General features: G+C 41.2%; 1 protein-coding gene across 1 annotated transcript in view; it reads right to left on the bottom strand.

The window, feature by feature from the left end:
- Positions 1-21,269, bottom strand: part of LOC111232433 (slit homolog 3 protein-like) — a 244,102-nt gene that overhangs the window by 13,033 nt on the left and 209,800 nt on the right. Inside the window, exons 24-33 of the mRNA XM_022759949.1 lie at positions 19,722-19,793; positions 19,514-19,596; positions 19,306-19,386; positions 17,749-17,873; positions 14,796-14,893; positions 10,152-10,291; positions 7,255-7,348; positions 6,461-6,598; positions 5,615-5,855; positions 3,428-3,558 (exon numbers count right to left, since the gene is read on the bottom strand). Coding sequence (XP_022615670.1) covers positions 3,428-3,558; positions 5,615-5,855; positions 6,461-6,598; positions 7,255-7,348; positions 10,152-10,291; positions 14,796-14,893; positions 17,749-17,873; positions 19,306-19,386; positions 19,514-19,596; positions 19,722-19,793 — 1,203 coding nt within the window. The remainder of the gene's footprint in view (positions 1-3,427; positions 3,559-5,614; positions 5,856-6,460; positions 6,599-7,254; positions 7,349-10,151; positions 10,292-14,795; positions 14,894-17,748; positions 17,874-19,305; positions 19,387-19,513; positions 19,597-19,721; positions 19,794-21,269) is intronic.

Here is a 21,269-nt window from a genome sequence, read left to right as displayed (position 1 = left end):
TGTCCACTACACGTCTGTTTTAGTAGAGCATATCGGGCCATTAACAGTTTACATTAAACTGTAACCACCATGCAGACTCGATAATTTCACATCCAAATGTCTCTTGACTGAGATCATACTTCAATCATAACTGATCAAAAGCCTGATTCAACTTTCTGTATATTTTCAGAGAAAATAGTTCTTCTAAATATTTTCAGAGTAAATAAGGGCAAACATCAAAATTTGTCTTATTATGACAAAAAAAGTAAAAGACTGCAGAATAAGCCCAAATCAAGTAGAATCATTTACAATACATGCCCATTTTAATGATTTTTATTACACATTTTGAAACTGTACATAGAAAAAACCTCAGGGTTTAAATGAATCAGAATTGAAATATTCGTTGCAGAAACAGTCTTGCCCTTCATGTACTATATTGTGACTTCAATTTTCTTCTTTCACAGCTACTTGGAGGATTTGTAAGTAATATGAGGTAACATCCTAATCCTCAAGTCAAATTTGTTATGAGCAGACTGCATATTATCATCAGATGCAGTAAAGCTACCGATGCCTCCTCCTTTTCTCTGTGACCTTGTCTCTCTCCAGAGGGACAACAGACCAGAGCAAAGCCAAAACCACAAAGCCCGACATCACATGCTAAGAAAATCACTTATTGAAATATGTAGAAGAAGAGAGCAGAGTGAGCGAGAAAGCAATAAACTCTCTCCCCCATTTCCCCTCCTCTCCTTCTCTCTATCCTCTCACACTTCTTTCTCCTCTCACTTCCTCTCTCCTTTCATTCAATTACACTAACATCAGTCTCTCTCTCTCTCCTCCCTTCGCTCATTCGCAGTTGGCATTATTACACCGACAGCTGTGATAATTCAAAACTAGAGAAAAAAAAAACATTTTAATTTAATTTTCATACCTTGATATAATAAGTATAAAAATGAGTTCTTGGTCAAGATGATTGGAAGCCTCTGTCTCACACCATGGTATTGTTGGTTGCTAGTATTTCTCAGTATTGGCACCAAACTTCCCCCGAAACTTGTCTGTTTCCTGATGCAATTAATAGCTTTGCTTTTTCAGGTTGAAGGCTTTTCTTGTTCCTTTCCATGCTGAAATACAGGTTGGAAGTGATTTTTCCATCAGCCTTAAACACCTTCCATTATCTGCCACTGCAAGAAATTCTGGAAACTTTAGCTGTATTTGGACTGGCAGAGCATTGCCCACTCCCTGCCGTCTGCAATAAACCTGTCTCTTTTTCGACTTGAAGTATTACAACAATGTAGATCCAGTACATCACGCTTTATGTGACTGTATCTGTCCTCCTTCCACACTTCACCAAATGAAGTCTTGAGGCAAGTGGCCAATAGACTTTTTTTGGTTATTGGTATTTATTCAAATAAATGCAGCAATGACGTATTGCTGCTGATTAATGAAGGTCTTACATGGTATACATTGTTATGCATGGACTGCGCTGTTGTCTGTGCTTACGGTACTTATGGTATTGACTCTTGCATCATATATCCCTCTCACATCTCTTCTTTTGTGCTACAGACAGTGTAGACACAGAGGCAGACAGAATCAATAGGAGCCAATCACCGGCAGACAAAGGTGGACATGGGGCCTCTCTCTCTCTCTCTCTCTCTCTCTCTCTCTCTCTCTCTCTCACTGTCTACTTCAACGCAAAGTCAGGCAATCCATTTTTTCCATCTCTTTTTATTTTTTGCTCCTTTATTTGTTCTTTCCTTAATCCCTTTCTCTTTGTCACACACCTTCCCTTCTGCTCTTGACTTCTTTCCATCCACCCTTCAGTCAGTTTTGCATGCTCCACTAATATGATGAGGATGAGGAAGAGTCAATAAGGCATCACAATAAGCTTTTTATTTATAGGCAGAAACACAATGAACATCCATACTCCGTACTATGTATGGTATGCTGTGAAGATGTATTATTTTCTTTAGCTCAAATTAACTGTTTTAAAGGAGCTATTTGTAAGTTTTCCTATTGCGACCTAGCCAACAGTGACTTGGTATTGGAGACGTGCTAGCTGGTTAGCATGCTAATAAAATCCTACATGTGTCACAGCATTAAACTCCTTTTGATTCATTAAACATGGCACGTTATAGGTCTGCCTCAGAAGACTCCTGGTATTATTATATAGTATATGTATTTGACCATGCTTGGCTTTTGTTACTTTAAATTCTACTTTCCTTCTTGTTTTAAAAAGATACAAGGACCTTAATATCTGAAAACAAACACACCAGGAAAAATTTTGGCCATGTCTTTAATAATGTGTGTTGTGCTCTCTATGTTATCATGATGTTTGCATTTTTTTCACATATTGTATGATTATTATATTGGAAGATTATGTTGCTGCATATGCTACATACTATGTTGTCTACACATGTAAAAATCTTACAAGGGACAACTAAAAACATTATCATGAATTGATTAACATTCCTGTTTCCATAGCTTACAATGGAATATCCATTGCTATTAAACTGTGAGTGTAGTTTATTATATAATATCCATGGTCTTACAGTGACTAAACCACTGAATGAGGGCTCTTGTTTCAACTGTTCGAAGTTTTACGTAGAGAGACTTTTGCTGGGTTTCTGTCAGGGACTTGACTGTCTAGTCCAGATTGTAAAGGAATTTTTCTGAGTTCATGTTTGTTTATAGAGGGAAGTGCTCAGATATGGATCTGAAACTGTGTGCGTGTGTTTGAGTGTGCGTGAGAAAGAAAATGCTGGAGGATTTGTGTACACATGGCCAAATCAGCAAAGTACTGTATATAGAAACCTGGGATCCTTGGAACCTTTAGCTGTATGCATACTTTTTATATTTTAAGTACCTTTAACCTTGAGACTTTGTAACATCTGAGTCTTATAAATGTTATATAGTACAGTAGCATCATTCAACGGATTCAATTAAGTAATTTAAAATATGTGTCTACATGTGTGAAAGAAGGTGTTGGCTTTTTGTAACCTTTAACCGACATTGAACCTGAGGAGTAACTGAATTCTTTAGTGATTTGTGAATAGTTTTCTATGTGCTTTTTTATTTTTTAAGTGTCCTGGACTACCTTGAACCTGTAAATTCATAAATGTGCAAACATACTTCACTTAAAGCGATGAGACTATCTGACTCCTTTCAGACTTTCAAATCAAAACTTAAAATGTATTTTTATGCCTTAACTTTGATTTAGCTTCTTCTTCTTTTACAAATTCAGGCTTTTCAGGCATCCTACCAGGGAGGGCCTCAGTCTCAATAAATCAGTTAAATCCAGTACATACAGTACAATCCAGACTGTCCTGTTGACGAGACTACTGTAAACTTTCTGAAAATCACTGTACAACTGTTTGTTTTTTCCCTCAAGCATGAGTGCCAAGGCTGCTAAAGTGAGAGAATACTTTTGTCAGCGTGTGTGTGTGTGGCCTACCTATACACAGTGGTTGGTGGGTAGTTGGCAATGTCGTAGATGAGTCGTATGTGTCCCTGGTAAAGCTCCAGGGCCAGGGGGTCGTGATCCTCCTTATACAATAAAATACCGTTGTCTTTATCTGTAGCCACCTGCAGACACAAAGACGTTGGAGAAGAAATAAAGACAAAAATATTTTGAGACCATACTCATAAGTGATATATATCATTCATCGAGGAAATTGCAAAAGTAACTGCAGCAGTACAGCACACAAAAAAATATCAGCTACGAAATTAGACACATAAGAATCGGCAGTAGACACAGTTTCTGTTATCTCGTTATTTTAATTGTCTAATTTATTCATAGAGTTATGGCTTCACATACAGATACAGATGGACAGCGTAAATAATTAGTAAATTTAATTCATACAAATTAAGCTCATAAGGACACAACTGAATCCAGTCGTAAATGTTTATTATAAGCACTGACTAGAAGGTTTGTTAATAATCTCAGCTGCTGTTATGTTAGTGAAAACCATGAAGTTTCACCTTCCTTGTTGTTTTTAAAAGCTTTAAAACTTGGTGACATGTTCTGACCACCACTGTATTCCACTTCTTTACAGTTGGTTGTCTTAGCATTGTGGTAATCCACTCTGATTGTTTGCCCTCACATTTGTCCGACTTACATTGCTGGCAATGAGTGTGGATGTAGCTCTAAATCAGAGGGAAATGAAAAATCGACTCTCTATTGAAGATGGTATGTCACAACATCAGGCTGCTAAAGGACTATAAGGAAATGAGAAAATGTAAATTCCGCCACACGTGCCAAAACGAGGTCACTCGCGCCTCCCTCCCACACTGACACACTTGACATGTCACACTTGCTCGCGTGCTCTGCTAAGCGCTAACTAACTAGCGAGTGGAAATGGGGCCAAGGGGCCAAGCACTTAACACTCCGGCTTCAATGGAGCATAGCCAAGTCAACACCTGCTAACAAGCTGCTGGAGAAAAGACAGCGAGGCAGACCAAGAAAAGAAGAGGAGGGAGAGATGGAGAGAACAAAAGAGAGAGCAAGAGAGAGAGAGAGCGAGAGAGTGAGGGGAGAAAGAAGGGGGGCGGAAGGAGAGAGTGAGATATAGAAGTAGGTGAAGAGAGAAGTGGGATGCAAAGAAAAGAAAAGAAAGTGTGAAAGAGAAAGACAAAAAACATAGAGTGATTTATGAAGTGCTGTGGCTCTTTCATTCCTCTTTTTTTCATTTTCTCTCTCTTGCCTCTGAGTCAGGGCCTCTTGGTGGAGTTTTAACAGCCTTGGCACTGACATTGAAAGCTCCTGGCAGGAACGCAGAAACACGTGCACGCACACACACACACGCTCACATGGATCCAAACAGGTGGTAAATATCAATTAGACTGCCCTCTTTTTCCTGTTTCTCTTTCACCCACTTACATTCTCATTTCCAAAAAGGAGGAAAAATATGTCTCTATTAGGACATGTCTCTCAGGTGTCCAAAATGTATGGTCTGTGTGAATAAGTATTTTTGTGTGTGTGTGTGTGTGTGTGTGTGTGTGTGTGTGCGTGTGCGTGTGTGTGTGCGTGTGTGTGTGCATAGGCACGAGTGCTCAGTGTAACATGGAAACAGAGGGTGTAGCAGATGTTTACTTTGCTTCGTCGGCACTAAGTCGTGCAACTCTATCGGCTTGATTGGAGAGACTCGCAGCTCTATTTCAAACAGTGCAAAAATGTTTTCCAAACAGCTTTCAAACTTACACACACACACACACACACACTATAAAGTCGTGCTTTTTATTCTTAAGGTAAGGCAGGACATTGTGGTGATTTATATGTAATGTTTAAAATTTCTATAAAATCCTGCATGACTATTGGATTTCTATAACTTACAACCAAAGAGGCCAAAGGTCGACCATACCTGTAGTGAAATGTGAGCGGTGGGGCGAAGCTTCGCGCCTGGCAGCTCCACATACCCATCGCGACCTAGGAAGTGAACGGTGGCCATCTTGTCACATTTGTTGCCGTAGAAACCGGGCNACACACACACACACACACACACTATAAAGTCGTGCTTTTTATTCTTAAGGTAAGGCAGGACATTGTGGTGATTTATATGTAATGTTTAAAATTTCTATAAAATCCTGCATGACTATTGGATTTCTATAACTTACAACCAAAGAGGCCAAAGGTCGACCATACCTGTAGTGAAATGTGAGCGGTGGGGCGAAGCTTCGCGCCTGGCAGCTCCACATACCCATCGCGACCTAGGAAGTGAACGGTGGCCATCTTGTCACATTTGTTGCCGTAGAAACCGGGCAGGCATCGGCAGACGGGCTCCCCAGCAACCACCAGGCACTGGGCGCTGTTCTGGCAATCTGATTGGTCGCAGGGGCTGGTCTGCAGCAAGATCATTGGCGGAGGGTTCTCGCAGAACAGCCCGCTGAGGGAGGAGCAGATTAAACAGACGGTTACTTATTCATAGAGCTTTAATGGGGAGATTTGTTGTGTCAGTATCTTCTGATAAAAGTTGTTTAGGTGTTTTGCCTCAGTGGATTACATTTGGAGGTTGCATGGTTGAAGCTGAAAAGGTAATACTCCAGAAGGAAAAAGATAAGCAGCATGTTATGATTCTATATATCTACTTTTTTCCCCTGGATCTTGCATCTTTGAAATCCTGAACCTTTCTTTGAATTTCCTTTTTATACCTATGCAGTATCTTCCTTCATGTTTCTGTCTCCTTCTCCTTTGTTTCCTGCATACCTAAGACTTCCTCTCCCTGCCTCTTTCTCTCTCTGTCCCTTGTGATGAATTTGTTTCTCTCTTGCCAACACTCTCCGCTATAATTAACCACATGGAGCTTCATCTGCTGCACACACACGCACAAACACACACATGCACAGAATAGGTCTAGACAGTCAAGTGTCTGATTATGAAGCACCATCTGCATCTCCTCCCAGTCTGGCCCCGCAGTGTGTGTACCGTTAAGTGTGTTCGTGTCTGTTCGAGGGATTTGCAGCGCCCATGATTTGTTTCCATCACTCTCACCTGAAACCCTCTTTACAGACGCAGGTATAGCCGTTGACAGCGTCGACACACTCCGCTCCGTGCTGACACTTATTCTCCAGACAGTCATTATAGTCCTGCTCACAGTGTTGCCCCACATAGCCCGGCAAACACTCGCACCTAGAGTGACATGGAAATATGGATGGGATGACTGTGTGTGTCGGCAACAGGCTTTGCCTCATGAATACAGATGTTTTCCTCAGGTTACAGGTGTCAGTCCTTTTCTAAAGCCCATGTGTTCAGTCACATCTGTTTCCTGCTGAAGTGCTCTTGAGCAGGACACCAATCAAACTTTTGGATAAGCTCAATTTTTAATGTGTACATATAAAATATCTGATTAGATAGTCAGTTTACAAAACCTCTTAAAACTTCTACAAACCAAATGTAATACAACTGAAAACATTTGGCAAGCTGCTATTGTCGCTAAACCAATGGGCAGTAAGTTCTTGAGAAGAAATTGTAAATTTCACTTAATAAAAGAATCAGGCAAAAGGTTAATTATTCAATACTTAAGGAGGATTATTCCCCTATGACGTAGACAGTCAATATGGTCAGTGTACAGTGTTTCTTGTGGACACCAGTGTTCCTTAGTGATGCGTTTATGTGCGCCTGTCTCGACGTGTATTTGTCTGAGGACAGCAAATGTTTAACAATGATCACTCAGTTTCCCTTTGGTTCAAAAAAGTCAGCGTTTAACTTTTTGTCCCGACTGTTACTTTCAACGACGTGACCTCTGACCCTTTTAGGAGCCGACTTCCTGCGAAGCTGTCACTCACCTGTAACTGCGGCCAACGTGGACGCACTTTGAGTCATGCTGACAGGGGTCGAAACCATGGAGACAAGGGTCAACCACCTCCTCACAGAGGTCACCTGGTGACAGAGTGAGAGAAATGCTTTTCTTTAGTGATTGAAAAGGTTATCATGTAAAGCTAAATCAACAGGTGTGTGTGCGTGTTTGCGCTCGCTCACCAACCAGGTGAACTTGTACATGAAGAAAAGACAAACACAGCTGAAAACTACTTGCCACTGGTGTGTCAGATGTAAAGATAATTTTTCAGAGTAAGAGTAAAGAAAAAGAAACATGAGAAAAAGTCTCTTCATACGTACTCTGTCAGTTTCAAGTGGTGGTGGAAAAGAAAGAAGAGAAAAAAAGAAAACAAGGAGTGGAAAAAGATAACTTTTGTGTGTGTCTATGTTGTTCAAGGCCTCAGATAATGTACAGTGAAAGTCCTCACACACACACACACACACACACACACACACACACACACACACACACACACACACACACACACACACACACACACACAGGGAAGAGCATTATCAACTTTCTCTCAGAGCTGATGGAGAAGCGGGTTAATAGGCTGTCTAACAGTGTCTGCTGTCAAAAGATGTGCGCACACACACAAACACACACACGCTCAAAGGTTGACAAGGGTTAACAGTGTGTAAAAGCACTGGCTGAAGTTGATCATATGAAGGAAGAGGAGATTGAGAAAGGTCAAACATATTTCCATTGCTCTCTGACTGCTTTAATCTAATCCTACTGCCTCCCTCCCGCCCTGTCTGTCTCCACCACCTTCATATCAAGTCACTTTCAGACACATGTTGTGAGCTACAGTACACCTAATGGTGTATACCTAATGGACAGGCTGCATTATTTCACACTTGACACTTAGTTAAAGATGCCAACATTAATTTATCGGTGTGAAATTACCTGTGATACCTTAGTATGATTACCATACACAAATGAGACCATTGCTGAGATGATTACTGAGGAAGATAAACATTGTGGTGCTAATTTACCCACTGGCCTTTAAAAAGTTTCCTCACTGCAAGGCACAAAGTTTTACTGTAGCTCGGTTTGTGATGCAGGATCATTGCCCTCTATCTGACTTGTACCATAAAGTAACAGAAGGGATTACCAGGAAAACACTGCCAATGTTAATTGTGGCTAAGAGGCCAAAAGACCCTGGCAGTCTTTTTTTGTTTTGATTAAATAATGATTCTTAATGATGTTAAAGTGCCAGCCAGAACACATTCAAGTTTTGTCACAACTCTATGAGCCCATCAACAGTGTGAGGAAGAGTTTCACTCAAAATGTCAGTTCTAGCACATAAATAGAGACACAAAAAATGACACACAGAGCTTGGTATTTAAATAATATGGGTGATCCCTTGTTTATGGGCAAGGAAGCCTTAAACACTGGAATATTTTCCACATAATAGAAGGGCGATGCATCTGGACAAGATATGTGAATACAACTTCTGTCAAAGTTGTTAGGAAATTTAATGTGGATATGTATGACCTCAAGAGGTTGATCCCTGGTGAGTTTATTGACCCCTGATCTTTTGTGTAGCCACGTCTCCATGTCCCCGTCACAAATACTTTGCTCCATGGCACCGCATTTCAAACACTAAGGACTGAACTTTTCTTGACATGAATTTTGCATATTGAATCGTAATGTTGCCCCCCCCCCCGACCCTTTGCCACCTTCAAGCCAAAATGGTGAAATTGCTCACAAGATACTGTATCACATAATCTAAAAGACAGATTGACATTGAATTTGTTGAGCTCATTCAGCCACATGACCATTTTATTTTATTTTTTTTAACCGTGACTTTCTCATTTTGGAATGAGGCTCCTCTGCGGTAGAAACCTTATATCAGCTGTTTAAAAGGTCTTGTGACCTTAAATCTTGATTTTTTTCCCCTCTGGTGCAAATATGACGTGACAATCCTGCTTGCTGAGTTTGGAGAAAGCAAAGCGACTAGCGAAGGACTGTCCTCTTAATGTGACACCTGATGATTACGCCGCGGTTCACTGAGCCGAGTGGAGGTCCGGAGCCAAAGGAACCAGCTGTGTGTCTGTGTGTGTGTGTGTGTGTGTGTGTGTGTGTGTGCATGCTCCAGCTGTATGTGGTAAGGTGGCTGGCAGTGTGTGAAGCTTTTTTATGCCAACAACGATAATGACATAGTGCATGTGTGGGTGAGTGTGTGTGTATATTGACTGAAATCCAGTGTCATGAATCGTAATGTTGCTGTTGTGTCTGTTGTGTGTCTGTAAGTGTGTGTGTGTGTGTGTGTGTGTGTGTGTGTGTCTGTCTTAGAGGACACTGTCAGATAGAAAAACTTAACTTCTCAGTCAGCAGTTTAGCTTCTACTTGCTGGACTCCAAGTGAGGTCTCTCTCTCTCTCTGTCTCTCTCTCTCTGTCTCTCGCGTGCCATTTCACTCGCTCCCCCACTCACTGCTTCTGCCCTTTATCGGCCCCTTCTTTACCCTTTCCCTCGCTTTGTTTATTTTTCCCATTCCCCTTAGTACACAGTCCCTCTTTGCCATTTCACTGTCACTCTCCCTCTCTCTTCAGCTCTCTCTCTCTCTCTCTCTCTCTCTCTCTCTCTCTCTTGTGATTGCTCTTTCAACCTCCTGTAGGAGCAGTTTCAGGCCACTGCAGAGAGGCTGTCCATTACTAACTTACCATGCAGTAAAGTGGAAAATATGATTTTGTATGTGTGTGTGTGTGTGTGCAATAGCGGAGGGACTTGGTGACCCTCCCAGCCTCTCAGGGGCAAAGACTGAGGGTTTCAGTAATATCTGTAGTGTAGAAATAGATGATGCGTGTAAGATTGTGTGTGTTTCTGTGTGTGTGTGTGTGTGTGTGTGTGTGTGTACCTGTGTAGTTGGGCGGACACACGCAGGTGTAGTTGTTGACTCCATCGATGCAGGTAGAGTTGTTCTCACAGTCGTTGTCTTCACAGTCGTCTGGGTTTATCTCACAACGTTGGCCTTCGAAACCAGGCGGACACACACAGCTACACTCACAAAAACAGACACACATACAGAAGATGTGCATCATTAGATGATGACTGAGCCGGATCTGAGCACACATTCGACCTGCACGACTTGAAATAAAATCCGTCAGCCGGATCAACCAGCTGCGTGATCAACTTCACGTCACTTCAGTTCTTCTCTAATAGCTTTAAAGAAAAACAATTTAATCTTTATTCTAGCTATTCTGTGCCGGTTCTTACAAACCACTGGAGCCACAGCATATCTATATTTAGTGTTCCAACAAGACACACCATTTCATGCCTTATTTTATGGCAGAAATGAAATTTTAACACGGGTGTTCAAAGTTTAAACGACTAGTGCCACACACTGACCCTCCCTGACTATCTTCTCCTGCACTAAAGAGAAGCAGTCGTCCTTTGACTCACGCTATCTCTGTCTTCCTTGTTAGGTGATGTTTAATTCACAAACATCAGTAGGCAAAGTTCATCCAGCTTCTACCGTCTAATAAGGCAAAACAAAAACTTTAAATCAAAATCTACCCACCCAGATCTAAAAAAAGAAAAGAATAATTGCTGAGATAAACTTAGTTTGATGCCACTGCTGTTGGACACCGCCCACCTGGGACACTCTAAAGGAATTATCAAAGCCTCCTCCTCTTCCTCCCCTCCATTCATCTTCCTTCCTCCTCTCACTCTTTTTTTCAAACTCTCGAGCTCTGTCTCCTCTTCCCACCCGCCATATCTCAGTCCCGTTAACTCCTTATAATAGATCAAACACACACACACACACTAAGTTTTACTTAGGATCAATCCCCAACCAATACGTGCACACACACACACACACACACACACACACACACACAAAGGTTAATAAATTTGACCACAGCTGCATTCAGCAGCTCCCCACTCTCACAACTATGTATTCTTTTGTTAGTCTCCTACACTGATCGAGTCCACTTTCACTGGATGAAAAATATTTTACAGCAAGGCCATCGTTACACCTACAGCAAGGGAAACACACACACACACACACACACACACACACACACACACACACACACACACACACACACACATTCACTTATTTGTATGACACTCTGTCCTTCTCACTCCCTTTCACCTGTTAAACTTATTCCACTGTTATAACCTTTTTTATTCCTTTTGTTTCTCTCTCACTTTCTCTAATCTCACACTTAAACACTGGCCTACTTAGAGATCCAACAGACACAAAGCAACATGAGCATCCCGCTAGTGTCCAATGTCCACTCTCGTTTTACTTGTTTTGGTTGATCTCCACCAAATCAATAGAAAAATATCTGGGCCTGTTTGACTTTCTTTACCGGACAGCTTTTTTTGGTTTTACATAGTTTAGAGTTGATGCGAATATCAGTCACTCAATCTACGTGTGGGTAAGAGGATTGACAGTAATGAGCTAAAAACTGGTAAAAGCGACATAGAGCTGGAACACTGGGTGTTGATGCGCAGCGGTTTGTTACTATGAGTGACCCTTTTATATTATGTTATTTGATTCATTGTGAATTATCAGGAACATTGCAGATTATGCAGATCAGGTTCTAAAATGCAGATTTCAATCTTTATTAAAACAGGCTTACAAAGGTTATGCCTGTTTCATATCTGTGTTTCAATCACTTGGCTGCCATGGAGAGGTGCGTACCATCCGTCCTGGCTGAGACATCATACGTCTACTCTCTCTGCCCAAAAGAAATAGTGACTTTGGATGTGGTTCGACTTTGCACTGAAGGACCATTTTGTTAAATTTAGAGGTTATTACATTAACAAATAATCATTCTTCTTAAATATCTGCTGCTACCGGAAAGAAAAAAAACCGAGGAATGGGAAAAGAAAGTGTAGAGGTGAGGAAAAAGAAAAGAGGAAAATAAAAAAGACATTCAGTGTTCCCATGAGAAACAAAAGACAAAGAAATATAAATGAGAGGAGCACTGTCAGCATTGACAGGGTCAGAGAGCCCTGTTCCACCAATCAAATCCTGGTTTTGACATTTAAACTCTATAGTTTGACAAATGGGTCCCTGTAAGAGCCAAAGGCTAATTGGGCTTATTGAATATCCCCAACTGATTATATAACATTAAAATGTCAAAGGGGTCTGTTCTCCCACTCTTTCTGTCTTTCTGTGTCTCTCAGAGGGCACGAGCATCTACCTGTGTTGGTATTAACATTAAGAGAAGATCTGTAAAGGGTAAAGGAACCCCTAATAGCATTACCACGTTAAAGGCCAGGCACATATCAAAGCCTTTCAAAGGGCAAAGGCCTTGTTAAGGGGCTGGAGGAGGAAACAAATCTGGTTAAGATATTTATGACAATTGGTTCAATCAAAGTGGCTGTTTGTCATGAGCGCGGGACAAAGGCGGACTGTTTGGAGAGACGTTGATGACACTGGCAGGCACGATCAATGATGCCACGCACACACAAATGTATGGACTAGCATGAGTACGTTCTTATGTGTGCAGATTGAATTTTAATATACTCTTTTATGTAATGCAACGGACATGGCTGCCTCCTTGGTCCTTCAAACAGTTTTAAATGGGTGTAAGATATAAGTATTTTATGTGGTTTCGTTCAATTTAATGGATAAAATGTCTGTTTTGTTAAAAGTGCAACAAATTAAAATGTCATACTGCATACAATCTGTTTTTAATTCATCGCATTTCTAAACAATTGCTGACAATGTTGATTACTTTGGTCTGTGGCCTCTTACCAGAGTTATATTTTGTCTCTTATTTCCAAATTAACTTGGACACTCTTGTTTTAGTTTCTTGGTCCTAAACGGATTAGTCATGAGAGGATAGGCAACAGGGGAATACAGTGTTTAATATTTAAAGTCACAGCCAAGAACATTTTAAGATTTCTTTCACCATTCTGCAAAACATTTACAGTATTTCAAGCTGTCAGATTGTGCAAAATTGCAGCAGTAGCCTAGAGGTGTGAGAAACAAGTTTGAGATCCTGGATCAGCTGGGACTAGATGGGTAGGAAAAGCAAACGAGTGATGCTCTGCTCTCCACTCCCTCAACAACTGCCACTGAGAGGCTCTTGACCCGCAACGTCTCCAGTGGAGCTGCTCTGCAGCCAGGAGTCAAACACTGTGATTGTGTTGGGCAGCTCCCAGGTGTGAATGTGTGAAACTGTATGAATGTGAAGCAGGGAGTTCCTGCAAAGGAGCGAGCATGTACTGTGTGCTCTCCCTGGATAAATACAGATTAATTAACAGGTCAGGTACTTTATGGATCGTGGATTTCTGCTTCAATTATACATCACCTTAAGAGTCGAAATTAACAAAAAAAAAAAGTTATGTGAATTGTTACGAGTGACCTTGTTAATTGAGGAATTTAAAGGGGGGATTCATTTCTCCACAGTTGACATAGAAAGTATTTTCAAAGATTATTCTTGACCCTATAAACAGCAGTTGATAAAACAATGTCATCTCAAGGTCCATTTAGGATCTGTTACAGAGCTTTTGATATTATCACATAATATTCTTCAGCAGACTGAGTTTACCCAGTCGTCATGAAAATCTAGATTCAATGTTCCCTCAAACATTATTTGATATGATTGGAAGCTCCAGAAAAGCTACTAAATGCACCATGTGTTTTCTGATGCCATTACAACACAGAGACTTTCAATATAAGTAGGCTACTTGTACTCATTCTTTTAGCAATATTAAGTTATGTTTATATCAGCATTTTCTTCCTCTGAACAGTTCTTGTTATGAATGGTACACTGAAGTGAAGCCACAGTAGATGAGGCTCAGACACACGCAGCTTTTTGTTCACACTTAAAAAATACATTATTCTGTAGCATTCACATTCAAATGTGAATCAAACAATAAAATCTCAGTCAAATGCAGGTAAAACCTAAACTTGGAAACAGTGTGTTGACAGTTTTATGCAAAACCAGTGAGGAAGCACTGATGTGAATAATGACAGAAGTTTAAAACATCTCTTTGAGCAGCTGAGGAGGTCAGCGAGGGCACGCGGATTTAATGAGCAACCCGGATGGGGCTTGCTCCTTTGAAATGGCCGCTCTCTTCCTGTTTAACCCTCCACCCTGCCCCACAACACACACAAGAAGGAAAACACATCATAAGGTCAAAGTAAGTTGTTATCTTGGATAATGCATTGTCCAGTGAAGCAAGACTTGTCCACTCTAATCACGATGTCGATATTTCTGGGGGCCGAGTAAAGTTAATTTCCCCTTTAGATGAGAATACAGGCTAAGTTTTTAAAAACGTCTCCACTAATGGGGAGGGGGTGGCAGGGCAGACAGGGCAATAAGATTTGACCCGCAGCCGAATGGATTCCCAGAGCACTTCTTTGAAATGACTCTTTCTTGTCTTATTCTTCTCAGTCATCTTTATGGAATATAAAGACTAAATAATGATTTATTGCTGGTTTCAAATATTAAAGGAAGTATTTGACACACACACACACATGTGCAATTCAATCCTTTCTCAGTGATTGAAGCTGCAATATGCTTTCATGTTGTACCTGAAGTGGTCTTCATGGCCAGGTTGAATGTGGCAGGTTCCTCCATTTGAGCAGGGGAAACTAATACAGGCATTGATGGGTAATTCACAGTTTTGACCCTGGAGGAAAGGAGAGGACAAGGCAAGGCAAAGAAGTTAATCATTTATAATAAGATTTTTTTCTTCCAGAGATAATTTCACTACTCAAACAAAGTCAGTTACAGTCCAAGGCTGTGTTCAAACCACTTCACTACTAATACCTTTTTACACAGTCTTTCTGTGTAACAGTTATGGATGAGTGACATGATTCCTCCCTCTGGCTCACCATTACGTTCTCCTTTTACACTGACATACTACAAGCAGTGGAAGTAAAAAGCAACTTGCTTATGATGGAAAAGAAGAAGCCTCTCTCATGCTGCAGGGCTACAAGAACCCGCCCAGCACCACAGAGACTGTATGTTTGATTCCCAGCACCAGCTTTGGGGTGAGAGGCTGCTGTGTGTTTTGCCTTCTATCAAAAGTATATCCAAATATCCTGTATATAAATTAAAACAAATATTCCAACCGCTTGGATTTTGTGTTTTTTTTTATTGTCTTACAACATCACATCACAGTTGAGCAATCAGGTGGCAATGCACTGATCACAATTGTTATGAAAAGAATATTTGTGTATTACAGCAGCTGACCTAAGAAAGGGTGACACACAAAGTTGTCTGTGGGTATTAATGTTTTTAACACTGCTTTAAGCCGAGACAGTGAAGACAGTTAGCATTTCTTTTTTGCACTTGTAATTAACTGCCCATTTTCAGCATTAGGAGCACAGGTTTTTGAATATTTTAGCAGCGTTGAAAGAAAATAGCCTGCAGAGAGATAGAGGGTTGAATAAATCTATTCTGGTTGGTTAATCTAAAAATACAGCGATTTGTTAATCAACCGTTCTACTTTCACAATATTATTGTTTTTTTTCTCTCTCTTACACAAATACACACACTCACAACAATTACCAACAACCACAAATGTACATACACTGTGTATGTGTTCATATACAAACACACATGAATATATGCCACAGTCTAGCTCTTTGATTCACTGTCCTTCTAACCACACCTGTTTTCTGAATAAACAGCTTTCACCGTATCATGTTTCAGTGTCCTACCCGCACACACACACACACACACACACACACACGCACACACACACACACACACACACACACACGCACACACACACACACAGGGAACCCTCTCAACATCGAACCCCGCGGCTGTAGTTTTAATTTCAAACCACCAAACCTTTGGCCGCCAACACACCCATTTCCTCTGATCAAAGCCGAGACGAGGACGTTTATTCTTGTTTTCCCTCTCCATCCATCTTCATTATTCCCTTTTTCTGTTTTACCGTCGCTCTTTGTTTATGTTTTGTTCACTCTCTCTTTCATTCAACGTCTCCCTCTTTCTCACTATCCCTTTCTTTAACATGTTTCACTTCGTTTCTCTCACAGCACCTTTCCTACTATATTTCTTTCTTTTTTTTTCTTATACAGCCAGATCTCTCACTTTCTCTCCTGTAGTTTCCCTCACTCCTCTCCGTCTTACTTCTCTCTTTCTCCTCCTCTCTCTCTCTCTCTCTCCCCATCTTTTGTCCTCTGCCGCTCCTTCTTTGATTTCTCTAACACATTTTAATTAATGTTGTCCCAGTGGATGCAGACACTGAAAGAAAACATACACAAAGATATGTACGTGCACATGCAGACACACACACACACACACACACACACACACACACACACACACACACACCACACAAACACACCCCAACAGTCCCTCTTTCCCAGTCTGTGACCTTGGCAAGTGATGTTTTAATTAAAAGCAAGACTAAGGCTTTGTCCTCCTGTAAAAGCCCAAGTGTCATGAGGTGTGTGTGCACATGAGATTATAAGTGTACCTTTAAAGTGCTTGTACACACACACACACACACATACACAAACAAATGCACAAACACAAGCACATACACACACAAAAGCTCTCACATAGGCATGAACCCACTGGTCTCTATACACACATGCAAACAAATGGCAGGGTCATCTGATATGTACTCATACATGCATGACTCCACACATATACAGTGTGCACGCACTCATATATATTCCACACACACTCCTCCAATGCAAAGTGCCCTCTCAGTAGTAGATCTGCATGTCTTTCCTAATGCAGGGGTCCTGACAATTATTACACCCTTTGTCTTTTGATCAATCAATACCTCCAGTGCAGCCAGCAGGTTCTCTATTGATAAACAGATAGGTACATTATGCATGCAAGGCCAAAGCTAAGCCTGATAATACTGATAATACCACAGGCTTATGCAGCATGGCTATCCATCTAGGATACCTTTCAACACACACACAGCGCATTCCAGCAGGAGTTACATTTTTTTCTTCACAGGCTTTAAAACACTGAAGAACCACTGAATAAGAGTTGTTTAACTGACAGTGCAGGTGGCTGGTAGAGGGGAACAGGAGGTAGCAAAATGGTCAGGGTTCAAGTGCTGATTTTTTCTGCTTCCATGCCTGCTGCTGAAATATATTTTCACTCTTCATGAGCCGCTTTGAAAATGTGTCCAACAAACAGCAAAGAGGATATAAGAACCACGATTTACCAGAGCAATAAATAAGTAAGAGAGCTAATATAAATGTGCATGGGACCATAGCAGAGAACACATGTAGAGTTTAATCGAACTGACATATTTAAGTACCCATTTACTAACAAGAGGTCATTCATTAAATTTTTAATTGAAGGAAATACCGATTGCCACACTTGCAGTTTCACGGCAGTATATTTAATATTTAGTGAACTGTAATGCTTTTTAGATTGAGATGTACAGCTGGCTCCTACTGTAGCATTAAAAGTTGGCTAAGCCCAGTATGTTACCCCAGGCGTCTCCCCCGTCCCTCTCTCTGCTGCTATCTAGTGTCTCACCTTGAATCCATACGGACAGGTACAGTGGTAGGATCCGGTGGTGTCAGAGACACAGGTACCGTTGTTCTGGCATGGTGCTGCCAGGCAGGGGGCGCACTTTGACATCAGGCTTATATCTACTGGACCTGAGAGGGACAACAGAAACACAAGCAGAAGCAGATGAGAGTAGGAAGAGAATGGGGTGGAGGGATACAGATAAAAAGACAGAGAGGGAGCAAAGGAGTGTCAGTGGAAGAGACACATATTTCCTCATGTTGTGGTTATAGACTTCATTTAATGGATGGTGTGCTGAGAGAAGACCTCAGGATAAGAAAAGTGAAAGCTTGGGAGAGCAATAAATGTGTTTTGTTTCAGAGGCCAGGGCATGTAGAAGCAAGAAGAAGAGGTGATGATGTGAGGTACCTTGATAAGAGTTTGATCTCGGCACCTGAGTCACAGTCCACTTTATACTCTTCCTTTCATCTGGAAAACCTACTCCAACAATTTGTCTAACACATATGCACAGCAAACTATGCCTGTGTGTTACAGCTTCATTGTACATCTCTTTCTCGTGTGTTCTCCCCTCCGGTCTGACAGCAGGGGAGCCCGAGGGCAGGTAATATTAGAGGCTGACTGCTCCTGAACTGTCTGAGTGAAATGCAACTCATTTCATATCTATGAACTCTGTTTTGGAAAAAAGTGAATAATAGATTGAGCTGATCCAATACCACAAACAACCTCACACATCAGATCAAACAATACTCCATGATGCAAAAGGCTTGATTGTCTGGTACTTTAGTCTGACGCCTTGAAGCGACTCAAAGTGGCTCCAAAAATATGACTGCTTTAAAGCCTTCCACTCCTAATCTTAGCTGTTTGCTGCCTCTGAGTCTATGCCTGAAAATGTATCTGAAGTGCATTCTGTATTTCAGTCAATTTAACTTGTTTGAAAAGAGACAATCTAATCAATGTGCTCTAGGGAGGAGGAAAGGCTACACAGAACGTCTTGACAAAAACACCAGATGTTTAATTTCTTCCACGCTGCAGGAGCCAATCACAGCATGCACTGGGTGAGATGCAGGGAAGACACAGGACAAGTCACCAGTCTCCCACACAGCTAACACAAATAGAGAGACAAATACTTTAACCTTTTTAAATATAAAACCACTGGCAGCCCTCTTCACCCAAAAGAAAACTGAAAACTGGAACTCGACCTGAGACTGAATAACACAACCCAGACCTGTGGAAGGAAATTGCACAGATGAGGAGGTTTGTGGTTTGTGGATGCCCTACAGTGCTACAAGGTCAAGAATGAAGTACTTACACCAATACTAATCTCAACATCTAAGGAGATGGGACTTCTTAATAGATGAAGATTTCTCTGAGAAGGAACTGACAGGATTGTTGAAGTAGAAAGACTCAGAGCACAGAACAGACCTCACTGTCAGTAAAATTGATGATTGATGTGATTTTTGCCGTCACAAATCCCTGTTTTCAACATCTTTCTGTGCTAAAACAGGACCACACTGACGAGTATGGACACATAGTAGTGAGCAAAATAAAGAGGAGACTATTTACCTTTACACTGAAATCTGTTAAGTGGTGTGGTGAGCAGTAGCCTGTCAGCCATGTCAGGAGGTCCGGTACAACGAGCAATGCCTGTTCAAAAACACAACAGTGTACTTGGCAACTTCTATTACGTAGCAATTAATGCAACATTTTGTTTGCAAGAATTTTAATGACATTCTGATTGTGTTTGTTTTTTTTGTTTTTTTTCCATTCTTACCTGGTTCTTTAAAACCAGCCTTGACCCACTGAGAGAGCCAGCGCAGGTCACAGTTACAGTACAAGGGATTGGCACCAAGAGCTCTAAACACACACACACACACACACACACACACACACACACACACACAATGAAGTTACAGCCCACAACACTTTTGTATCCAAGATAGTTATACACACAAACAGATACATGACGCTGCTGTACTTACAGGTGGGACAGAGAGGTGAGGTGGTTGAAAGCTCCTTCTGGGATAGTTGAAAGGTCATTACCATGGAGAGTCCTGGAGGAGAGAGAGAAAAGAATGAATATTAAAGTTAATATTGACCTTGTTAAAAATTCAAAAGGTTGCTTTTTCACCCATTGTTAATTTTATTGTGTGATGAATTAATTTGATTAAATATTCAGTGTTTCTTTTCATCACACTCTTTGCAGCAAGGAAAAGAATGTGAAATACGTTGACCTTTGAATTCAAACCAGGAAGCTCCTGGTTATTACTGCTATAATCTACACACACGCATACTATGGCTGCCACTATTGCTTCTACTACTGCTGGACTTATATTGGTCTATATTCAGATCAAAACACTGAAGCTGCGTTTAAGGCCTGCCCATAGATGACACAGCACTATTGTACTAATTAAACAATGAATATTTGAAAAAAAAACAAAACCTACTGCATCATATTCATCATATTGCAGTTACATGACACAGACGGCTCAGCTGCCTAACACTTGATTCTAGCAAACTAATACACCAGTCTAACTCTGACTCGCTGCATGCTAAATTATTCAAATTATTTGTGGTTCCTCAGCCGCAGACACACCATCATCCCCTTTTATAATGGAAAATAAATAAAATATTTATGAAAGAATAACACAAAATAAACAGAAAGCTTATTTTCATTGTAAGGCAATAAACTTGGTCCTGGGCTCTGAATGGAATATAAACTGTCTCATATGGTCCTGTAGTTGTGGTGTGTGTGTGTGTGTGTGTGTGTGTGTGTGTGTGTGTGTGTGTGTGTGTGTGTGTGTGTGTGTGTGTGTGTGTGTGTGTATAAAAAGGGCAGGGGCAAACTGCAGGCTGTGATGTGTATCAGTGAGAGGATGTGCATTTTTTGTGTGTGCCTTTGGGTCTTTGTGTACATGTTTGTGCGAGTAGATGTGTGTATTTGTGTGTCTAAAACCTTTGTCTCAAAGGGCTCAGGGACTGCAGAGTGTGTGTGTCCTTTGTGTCTCGCAATCTGAGTGTGTTGCCTGCTGGATATAAGTTCACATTCCATTAAAGCGCAGGGTTGTAGCAGGGGACAGCTATCAAACCGCCACTATTGGAAAAGTTTGTTTGTGTGTGTGTGCGTGCGTGTGTGTGTGTGTGTGTGTGTGTGTGTGTGTGTGTATAATTCAGTGTGTGCATGTTCAGTTCAGTGTATATGCTGTGCATGCAAGTGCACATGTACACATATTTGTGTGTGTCTCTTTTCACAAGTTTGTGCTTGCGTCTGTGTGTGTGTGTGTGTGTGTTAATGTCTTTTCGTGTTTGTGTGCGTCTGTGTGTGTGTGTGTGTTTGTGCGTCTATGTATGGTGGTCTAACAGCCCCCGCGCAAGGCTGGCCCAGAGGGGGCTGTGGGTAATGAGGAAGTGACAGTGATGGCTGCCTGGCAACCAGTTGCTATGCGGGGGCAGAGAGGGAGCAGTCCCCACGGCAACATCAACTAAAATGAAAGGAAGAAAGGAGGGAAGGATGAAAAAAAAAAAAAAAA

The sequence above is a fragment of the Seriola dumerili genome, unplaced genomic scaffold, assembly GCF_002260705.1.
Source record: "Seriola dumerili isolate Sdu_G_001 unplaced genomic scaffold, Sdu_1.0 BDQW01000331.1, whole genome shotgun sequence".
NCBI classification, from domain to species: domain Eukaryota; kingdom Metazoa; phylum Chordata; class Actinopteri; order Carangiformes; family Carangidae; genus Seriola; species Seriola dumerili.
This window is presented reverse-complemented; position numbering and strand designations above follow the sequence as displayed.